The sequence below is a fragment of the Sceloporus undulatus genome, chromosome 9 (assembly GCF_019175285.1).
Source record: "Sceloporus undulatus isolate JIND9_A2432 ecotype Alabama chromosome 9, SceUnd_v1.1, whole genome shotgun sequence".
NCBI classification, from domain to species: domain Eukaryota; kingdom Metazoa; phylum Chordata; class Lepidosauria; order Squamata; family Phrynosomatidae; genus Sceloporus; species Sceloporus undulatus.
The window spans coordinates 31892942-31903644 of NC_056530.1; the positions used below are offsets into that span (position 1 = coordinate 31892942).

Here is a 10703-nt window from a genome sequence, read left to right on the forward strand (position 1 = left end):
CTTTCTGTAAACATAACTTCGACAAAACCGTGGTCCAAAATCAAGTGGTTCTATGATCCCGAGACCAAGGAGGGAAACAAAATAAAGATTGCTGAGATCTCTGAGGGAGAACTGAAGCGCACAAATCCAGACGACCGCTTTGGGCAGCGGCTGAAAATGGTCAACCAGACCACCCTCGGGATTGTGGACCTGAAGGCGGAGGACAGCGGCGTCTACACTGCGGAAGTACAGTTCATTACGGCAGTAATAGGAACCCACCAATTCACCCTCACTGTCTATGGTAGGATGTTCCTGCCACGCTTTCCTCTCTCAGGACAGGAAGAATATCTGGTGCCATGTTTCTTGACATCCTTAGGAACACTATTGGGCTGGGGGTCATCTTCAAATATTTCCTCTTACTCTTCCCTTCTTTCCCCCTTCTCAATCGATGACATGAATTCTCTTTTGGCATGGGTGCTTTGATTCTGTGTATATCATCTGAATGGGATGCACCGCCCCGCACACTCCCACACGGCTTTCAGCATAAGTTGAAAGCCACGTATAGTGCACCCACGCATAGTGTGTGTGTGTGTGTGTGTGTGTGTGTGTGTGTGTACACACATGCATGACTGAAGGGGCTTAGAAATGATGTCCCTTGAGGTCTCTTCCAACTCTGCGATTCCTGTTTTGTCCTCCATTCCTCCAATTATCTTTTTGCTTTCTTTCAGACGAATGTGAAGTCGGTTGGTACATGTGTCTCGCCTTCCCATACTGTTTCAGCCGCACGTCTCTTTGCGTGTTTGTGATCGTCGTCTGTCTATGTTTGTGGCGCTGGAGGGAAAAAATAAAACGGTCCATCCTTGAAGGTAAGAAAAAGGTCTTTGTCAGTCTCCTTCCTGTTGGCGGGGGCTGAGTTTGCAAAAGATGCCTCGCCCTTTATTCCATTTTTCTCTATCTGTCTCGTATTGGGCTCCACAGCCACTTCCCGGATCGTGCAGACATTGTGGCCTTCTGCAGAAAGGGATTGACGACTATAGGAAGCGACAGAGAAAATGAAAAGAGGATGAGATGTTTGGGGATTGAGGTGAAGAAGCAGAGAGGGCTGAACAAGAAGTTGGAGACTTCTATGTCAGCAGTGAATCTGCTCTGCATTTTCATCCAAACGTTTAGCAAAGCTATATATCTGAACCCTTGCCTGCAAGTAGGTTCAGCCTCTTTGGAGCAAGATGGAGACCTGCCTTGCTTTACATTCACTTGTCCCAACTCACTCAATGAGTTTCCATGGGTGAAATCAGACTCTGGCTCGAGACAGACAGGTCAAAAGCTCTGTCTTGCCACCGATGGGGGTTCCGGAGCATGCAGTGACCACACGCTCCGGAACCTAGTCTGTATAGTGCACCCACGTATAGTGTGTGTGTGTACACACAGACGCATGGCTGAAGGGGCTTAGAAATGATGTCCCTTGACATCAACTCTGCGATTCCACCATCATCATGGTGGCATCCTGTCCACATGGGCGCCATCATGATGACAACGACGACGCACAGCATTATGCCATATCGTGCACATGTGACGTATGCAAAGGGCCACAAAAAGAACCCAGAAGAAGTGGGTTCTTTATACTGCGGAAGGACGGCAAGTGGTTTGGTGGCTGCACCATCCTTCCGCGGTTAAAACGGGTGAGTCCAGCCTGCTGTTTGGGGGCAGTCTGTACTGCCCCCCGATTCAAATCAGAGTCTTGTCCAACGCTCCAGTGCATAGACCCAGTGAATGAATGGTTGAAGGGTGTGAGTCAAGATGTCGGTAAATCACATTAATTTAATGGCTCCGCTCTAGTTCAGGCCATGTAAAAGAAAGGTTTTATTCCACAAACTAGCCCATTCCTTGATCGGCTGTCATTTCTTTTTGCCTTTGCAGGTTGCTTGGCATGGTGCCCTCCTCTTCTGGACCAAGAAGAAATCCCAACGCAACCCAAGAGGGACATCTAAGAAGCGTCCTCAGAGCCATCGCCAAGAGCAAACCAAAGCATGATTCCACCTTTGCTTTCTGGACTTTCATTGGAAGCTGGAGACCTCCGCTAGTTTTAAAAACACTTCTTTTTGCTGCACATAATTAAGATTAGTTTAATAAATGAAGGGAAGAGGAGAAGGGAGAGGGAACAGAAGATAGGGAGAAAGGAGGATGTGGTTGGAGGACTGGAGAAGGGAGCAGCCAGGATGGTAAGAAGATGGAGAGAATGAGAAGGATGATTTAGGAAGGGAGGAAGGAGAAGGGAAGGTTGGAAGGAATGAAAGTGTAGGGTAAGTAGTTTATAATGAGTAGATATCAATATAGGAGATAATAGAACGTAATAATGTTTTCTTTGCTTTAGTGTTTGTTGTAATGTGGTGTATACAAATTTGAATAAAGTTATTTTATTCAAATCAACTCTGCGTAACTCTGCTGGAAACTGACCATACGGTTATTCTGGAGGACCTAGACGTTCCTAGAGAAAACCCTTCCTAGGTATTTGTAGGTCCTCCAGAGTGAATCTATCATCAACATCTGGCAGATGTGGAGCATAGAGTTGCACTGGAGGACCTAGAATTTCCTAGAGAGATGCTTTCTCAGGTTAAACAAAACAAGCGTTGTTTTTTATTTGCGTTTTTTCCACATTCATTAAACAAAAAAGGGACTTTCCAAGTTGTGCCTAAGTTGTGCTATATCACAAGCTCTCTTCCCCCGACTTTTCCTGAGCAACCATCCCAAGTTATCCAAGTGGAGGAGAGTCCCACAGACCCCAATATGGAAAAATCCCATTTGTGGGGAGGCTCCAGAAGCCCTATCTCTATCCAGACATCCTTGACATGCACCATCGATGTGCAAACATCCTGGTGCGCAACCATCCCATCTCTCCAGCCAACCTTGTTTTTGGTCCAAGAAAGAGGCAATGTCTTGTGATGCCAGAAGCAGCGAGAAGGGAAGTGATGCTCCTCTTGTGAATTAAAGTGAGAATGTGGCTGGCAAGCCAAGGGCCTCTTAGAGGAAACTGTTGTGGTTCAAAAAGTGTGAAAGCAAAGCAGGAGGTGGCCAAAGAGCGCAGAGGAGGCATCTGAAAGGGCTGCAGACAAGAGAGCTTTCCGCTTTGTGGAGAGAAGGTGGAAAGACAGAAAGTGAGGATGGACTTTCCCTGCTCTGGGCTTCCATTCTTGCTCTTCCTTCTCTGGTTCCCAGGTGAGTGATGGAAAGCGCTGGAAAGAGCAAGGATGCACTCTTCCTCTCCTTTGCCTCTACTGACTTAATTACATTCAAATGACTTTTGCATTTTTGAACTCTATTTGCAGCAATGGGAGTAAACTGAAGTCAAAGGGGGGAAAAGAGAGAAACACTGGGACATTTTAAAAGCAGCTGAGAAAATTGGGGCGGCAGAAGATTTATTAGCAAACTGGAGCCATTGGAGAGTCTGATTCTGCTTTCATAGAGATATGTATAATGTCATTTTCCTTTCCATATTAGGCACTGCAAATCTTCCAGCAAAGGTACGTCATGTGGACAGCACCCTCGGAGGGTCGGTTTTATTTCCCATCACTATCTCCTCAATGAAAACGGTGGCTGAAATCGAATGGAAATTCGAGACTGAAAGGGGTCTGGCTCTCCTGATCGCTGAGTTTTCCGATGGGAAACTGGTCCGGCCGAATCCCAGGGACAGATTTGGGCAGCGGCTGGAAATGGTGGATGAAACCACATTGAAGATTAAAGACTTGGAGAGGGAAGACAGTGGCGTCTACATGGCGCGCGTGATGTTGGCCACCTTCACCGTTCTTGAGTACTTCTTCAATCTCACCGTTTACAGTAAGATACTCCCCTTTGTTTAAATGGAAATGGAGCTGGGATTGTAGGGTAGATACTCAGGAGTGTAGCTACTAGGGACCAGGGATGTAATCCATCACTAAAGGTGTGTCTACTCTGTAGAAATAATGCAGTTTGGCACCACTTTCACTGCCATGGCTCCATCCTACAAACCTATTTTAGTTTCGTGAGGCTCCAGCAGCCTTGGGCAGAGAAAGCTAAAGACCTTGCAAAACTACAAACCCCAGGATTTCATGAAAATGGACCGACAGCACATAAAGTGCTGTCAAACTGCATTTTTCCTACAGTGTACATGCACCCAGAGGAAGGAGAAGAGCCGTTCGATGTCTTTCGGCAAACGATTTGCTCCAAACTGACAATATTCAAATTGAAAAGAGACAATCAGACAATCGGATCAGAGTGCACCAAAACTGATGGGAAAGTCCCAGATTTTATTCCTTTTCTTCCCAATGTTATACTGGGTTAAAATAAACTGACCTGGGGAGGTCATAGAAAGGGTTTCTGATCATATCAGGAGCAGAGAGAAAATATCCTGAGATAATTGAATATGTTTGGATCTCCAAATTAAAATCAGAAAGAACAGGAACAAAACTGGGGATTTTGGGGTCCTTTAAACATCTGGCCTATCATCCACGGATCCTGACGGGCTTTTTGGTGGGAGGATCCCAAGCGGAAACTTCTATCCTTTATCTTTCTATTTGACATTTCTTCCTTTCCTTTTCTCTCTGCATCTATCCATTCACACCGTTTTTAAAGGTGCCATAAATGATCCGGTGGGGATTCCTTTCCGTCAGGTCAGTGGGGTCCTGGGAAGATCAGTCCTGCTGTCTATCAGTAGCATTTCCCCATCAGATGAAATTGGGAAAATTGAATGGGACTTCCAGCCACAAAATGGGACAGGATTATACATTGCTGAATTCAAAGATGGGAAACTGGAGTGTCCCAATCCGAAAGACCACTTTGGGATGCGGTTGGAACTGGAGAATGAGACCACGCTGAGGATCCGAAATTTGGAGGAGGAGGACAGCGGAGTCTATAGAGCTCGGGTTAGGCTTCTTCCTGCAAAGATCGAAGAGTACTCTTTCCGTCTCACAGTCTATGGTGAGTAGTTATTGTACTGTCTTATTAATTACTCACCTGAATTAATTCCTCACCTTACTTCAAACTAGGCTGTGAGATTATTATTTTTCCTCCTTCCTGCGTGTAAATTTGTATATGTTTATTCCCAAAGGCAAATGTTTTTGCAAGAGCCTTCCTCCATTTGCCAAGTGGCGTTTGCATGCCTTTCCCCCAGAGGTAGCCCTATTTAAATATACATCCCAACCGCAAGGCAGCCTTGAGAAATGAATGGACTTCTGAGAGAAAAGTTGTTCCTTCGTCTGGAGAGATGCGGAATAATTATTGCAATGAGAAAACACAAACCTGACACATTTCAGTCCCTTCCATCCCTAAGACTCTGGGTCTGGGGCTCCTTCAGCAAAGATCCAAAAGATATCTAGATAGGTATTATATATACAGATATATAGATATGGATATGGATATAATGTTATTTCTTTGTTTTAGGTTATAAAAATGCAAAAACAGGATTTCCATTGGCATCTCTGACTTCTGACGCCATGCTGGTCATCTATCAGATTTTGGTGCAATTTCTCCTCTTTTAGTTTTGTGCAGGAAAAATTGTGGAGATTCCCCCCAAATATACACATTTTTGTAGGTTTTCCCTTTAAAGCAAGGTTGACGTTTTAGGGAGAGCAAGTAACTATGCACATTTAGTTGTGCATTTTGAAATGGTTTTGTGCACATCCCCTGCACATGCCAGAATACATCACAAGCCCCCCCCCCCCCAACAAATGCAAAGATCTCTGATGGAAAGCATCTATTGTCCCTTTGCCAGCCTCAGGAGAGATGAAGGAGATGTTTTCAAAGGGAAATATTAACCCAATGCATTTGTTTTGGAATGGATGACCAGAGTGCTTTTCTTCATTTTTAACAGATCCCGTTCCGGAGCCACAGATTCTTCTCCTCCAAGAAACTCCTGACTCTTTGGCCAGGTGCAACGTGACTTTGTGGTGTTTGGTGTCCGAAAAGGGAGGACTCAACGTCTCCTGGAGAACTGGAGATGCTTTTAAACCCTTAGAAGAAGATTTGGACTGGTACCGGTTCTCCTCCGAGGGATGGAGCCTCCACCTGTCCAACCTTTCCAACCCAATGGACTCCAGTGTCACCTGCTTAGTCTCCAATCTGGCCGATCAGAAGAGCGCCTCCATCAACTTGACCAACGCTTGCTCCCATCCAGGTGAGCCATTCAATGTCCTCCATCCCATTTTCCTCATAACACAGGTGTCATTTGCCAAATACTGAATATAATTTTATTATATTATATATTACAATATATTATAGAATATTATTATTATTATTATTATTATTATTATTTATAACTAGACATCATTTGTCAAATACTGAATATCTGAATAGCTGCAAAAGGGAACCGCAAACAATATTTCCCCTGCAAAAGGGAAACCGTTTTTCTTTGAGATGCATTGACCCAGTTTAAAGAAATAACCCGCGAGTGAGATCTTTTGCATCATCCCACATGTGCTTCCGTCTCCAATTGGGGAGGCAAAATCTGGCAAATGGGAACAACCTGCACACCTCTCACACGTTCATCCACTATCACTGGAGGAAGGTAACTGTTCAGTTTGGAAATCCAGTTTAGACAACACCCTCTAAAAATCAGGCAAACCAACTGAATGCAAAGAGAAGACAGATTCTAGGTATTTGGAATCACCAGTGTTTTAGGGGCTATACAGATCGGCACTTTGTGGCAGACGGTGTGCGCAGTAAGGGCTGAGTGGCCACACACTCCAAGCCCTAACGACAACACCTGGGCGCCATTTTGGTGCATGCCCTTCTAGACGGCACGTGCCATGATGATGCACCTCTGGCACAGCGCCCAAATGTAACTCCAGCACCGAAAGCACAGCGCCAAAGGGGCATCATCATGGCACGCTGGCACACCTATGACACCCCTTCCAGGGAGCTAAGTAGAAACTACTTTTCGCAACTTCTTTTTGCTCCCTTCAGGGACTGGATTGGTGCCATTCTGTGTGGTTGCTGTGGCACCAATCCAGGGCAACAAGGCCACCCATCTGTATAGCCCCTGAATCTCTGTGATACTAGGAAGTGAGGGATCGAAGGAAAATTTCCTTCGGGGTACAAAATGGTTATTTGGCAAGGCCATGCTATTGCCCCTCATTCAGTTGAGGGCAGTTTCTTCTTTGGCCTCCTACTCCCAGAATCCCACAGCCAGCATGGCTACTGAGAGTTGTAGGCCAACAAAGAAACATTTTCTGGACTGTAATTCAGATAAGGAACTTCTCCAAACTCTACAGCCTTCTCTTCCTTCTCAAGAGGTCTTCCATCCCCCTTTCTTTCTCTCTAGGGCCACGGAGCTGTTTCTCTTGGGTCAGGATCACTTTTGCCATTGGCCTCGTGTTCAAGATCGCCATCGTCACGTTCCTGAACCTTCTGGAAAGGAAAGACCGGGTCCACAGCTGAGCGGCTAGGAAGGGTGAGATGCAACCCTGGTGTCTCTCGGTGTTGGGATCTCCACCTCCGTTAAAAACAGGACTTGGTTTCCCCAAATATTAAGCTGATGCATGTCCTCTAAGGGTCCCCATTTGGCCAGGACAGTCCTGGTTTATCAACCCTGGATGCATTTTGGAAGAAGCCTTCTGAAATATCTCCAGAAGGTTTGACATGTTTTTGTTCAACTATGTGATATTTCCCTTGTTTCTGCAAAGCTTCCCAGACCTGGTTGTTTCATTTCACATGTGCATATTGCTAGTTTTGGATTAAAAGTCTGCTGAAACATGTTCTTTTCTGTGGTATGGTGATCTCTCCTTATTCTTTCATTACCAAATTTGGACAGCTGTAACTTTTGCTGGACAGAAAAGCAACAGAAAGTGTGGTCAGCTAAACCTCAAAGTCTCTTTTTAAAAAAAGACAGTTGTTTTGCAGTGGCCTTAGAGCACAGGAAATGTCCCTTCTATTCTATCACAGGAGTTTATCACACTGAGGTTATTGGAGCTAAGATCAGGGGTGAGTGCGGGCCGAACGATGCGAATTCATGTTATAACATGAATGTTTTATCACACCTGGTTGCCCTTCCGTTGCCCTTCTGAATCGAGGGGGAATCGAATCCAAGGCAAGTCACGTGATGTGGATTCAAGCAAAGCGGAGGGAGTGCAAATTGTATTTCCACACCTTTGCATACCATGCAGATTCAACAATTCGAACTGGGATCCTTGCGCATGCCCAGTGGAGCCCTTAAGGCATCCTGAACCTTTGCACTTCCAGGTGAAGAAGGGAGCCTGGTTCCACTTTCACGAGAATGACAGCTTCCCTTTTCTTCCTCCCTTCTATTTTCCCATCCCTGGCAGCCAAATTCAAAGGGGTCCTCCCTGTCAGAGCCCCCATCCATTTCAGCCTCATCTACATCTATCCTCCTGTCATTCTCCTCATCTATTTCATCTGCATCTCTCCTTCCCTTTGTAACAGTTGCCTTCTCTTAGGTTGCCTCCACACTGGGGAGATAATCTGGTTTAACTCCACTTTAACTGTCTTGGCTCAGTGCTATGGAATTCTGGGAACTGTAGTGTCCTGGGACATTGAGCCTTCTCTGCCAGAGAGCTCTGGTGCCTCAGCAAACTAATAACTTAAAATAATAATAATAATAATAATAATAATAATAATAATAATAATAATTTATTTTACTGCAAAATAATCCATGTAGAAACTGCAGTTCTACTTGGAAGTAAACCCTGCCTCCACCTTGGCCCCACTTTGGAGGATGTCCTGCCCCCCACCCCCAAAGAGTCCTTTGGACACTTTACTAACCCCACTCTCTCTCTTTGCCCCCCTCTTTTCCCTTTCTCCTCGCCAGCATGTCTCCTGTCCACGTTAAAACGTGAAGGCATTCATTCGGGGGGGAGCACCGGAAGCAAATGGGGCAAAATTGCAGCACGGCATCATGGGAAATTTGCAACCCGGGGGTTTTGCAGTGGTGTTCCAGAGCACAGGCAAAGTGTCATTCCACACCAGACCAATAGGCAGTGAATTTGAAGCGAGCCTCAATGCAAATCCTGTCAACTCACTTATTTATCGGACTCTCCCAAATGAGGAGCCAGTAAGAATTCAGTCCAGAAGCACCGGGGAAGCTCCCATTGAAAGGAACCAGGTGTTAAAATACATAAACATTATAACGTGAATCCGCATCACTCGATTTGCAGTCGCCCTGGATCTGGGCTGGTAAACCCCCTGTTTGATAAACGTCACAGTCTCTCTGTTCTTCCTTTGTATCTAGTTCAATCCTGTTTTAATTTATCATCTATCTTCAATTATTCACAAAAAAATATCAAATTTAATATCTACACTTCTTTCCTTTATTTCTTTTCCAGTTTGGAGGATATTACCTGTTTTAAAGTATTGACCAAAGTGTCTGCAACGTCTCCTTTCTCCTCTCTATGTTGTTCTTTGCCGCTTTGCAGAACTCTCCAATAGTATTTTCCAAACTTCCAACAAACTTATGAATTCCCTCTTTTAGTGAATTCCTTCTGACCAGGTGACTGATTTATTTAGTGTTATTTAGAAGATTGTCTTCAAATGGTATTAAAAAAGATACTGTTTAGTTTTTGGCAGCCTTATCCGTGCTGTTCTCCTTCTTCTCATTCTTTCTTGGATGCTGGGGCTACAATCAACCTCCATGAGCTCTGATAAAGAGGGACATTTCTCTGCTGGCTACAGCTCTGGTTCATCAGCAAAATGGCCTCTTTGGGGACAACTTGGCACCCGCCATCACGCTGGAAGACCTGGCAAAGGGGAACAACATACACATCTCTCACTTGTTTCAAGGCACTATCACTGCCTTCAAAGGCAACTTGGAGCAGTGGTTTGAGCACTGGAGGAACGTAAGTCTTCAGTTGGGCTTTTGGAAATCCAGTTTAGACAACCCTCCCCCCCCAAAAAAAAATATCAGGCAAACAAACTGAATATAAGTAGAAGATGGATTCTAGCTATTTAGAATTACCAGTGTCTTAATCTCTGTGATGCTAGAAATTGGGGGATCGAAGGAAAATTTCCTTTGGGTGCAAAATTGTTATTTGGCAGAGGCCATGCCATCATCCTGCATTCAGCTGAGGGCAGTTTCTTCTTCAGGTTTGAATCCCTGCCTGGCCACAGAAACCCACTTGGTCAATTCACTCTTTCTCAGCCTCAGAGGAAGTCAAACCATCTCTGAAGAAACCTTGCCAAGAAAACCAGGGCTGCCAAAGGAGGAGAGTTGGAGGGTCTGGTGCCCAAAAAGTGACTTTGGGGACATAGGAGAAAGTACCAGGAGATGCTGGGGATGAATGCCCAAATCTTGCACAGCTCTGAACAAGAATCTCACCTGGTCATTGTTCCCTTCTGGGGAACTCCTCTCTTTTGCGATTTCTAAGGACTCAAGTTCAGAATCCGTCTTGTTTTATTTATATACCGCTATTCCAAAGATCATAGCGGTGAACAGCAAGTAAGCTAATTAGCAAGTAAGCTAATTTGCCCCCAACAGTCTGGGTACTCATTTTAGCTCCCTTCTCGGAAGGATGCAAGCCTGAGTCGAGCTTGGGCCCTTTTGCTGGTCTTGAACTCGCAACCTTGTGGTTTTGAGTGAATGGCTGCAGTACAGGCATTTAACCACTGCGCCACCAGGGCTCCTGCAATGCTCTGGAGAATGAAAGGGAAATTTCACTTTGGGGTGCTAAATTCTTATTTGGGGTGGCAATGCCCTCATTCCCATTATGAACCCCATTGCTACACCCCAGATTTAAAATTAGAAA

The 10703-nt window shown here is 45.1% G+C and overlaps 1 protein-coding gene across 2 annotated transcripts; it reads left to right on the forward strand.

The window, feature by feature from the left end:
- Positions 1–6: 6 nt before the first annotated feature.
- LOC121915020 lies at positions 7–7703 on the forward strand. 2 transcript variants are annotated; one of them, XM_042438837.1, is made up of 7 exons: positions 7–280; positions 708–845; positions 1897–3192; positions 3475–3810; positions 4585–4929; positions 5822–6124; positions 7271–7703. In XM_042438837.1, the coding sequence occupies exons 3-7, from the start codon at positions 3138–3140 to the stop codon at positions 7384–7386; spliced, it is 1155 nt and encodes a 384-aa protein (XP_042294771.1). In that variant the 5' UTR covers positions 7–280; positions 708–845; positions 1897–3137; the 3' UTR covers positions 7387–7703. The 2 variants fall into 2 exon arrangements, with proteins under 2 accessions (XP_042294771.1, XP_042294772.1); XM_042438838.1 differs by lacking the exon at positions 708–845.
- The last annotated feature ends 3000 nt before the right edge of the window (positions 7704–10703 follow it).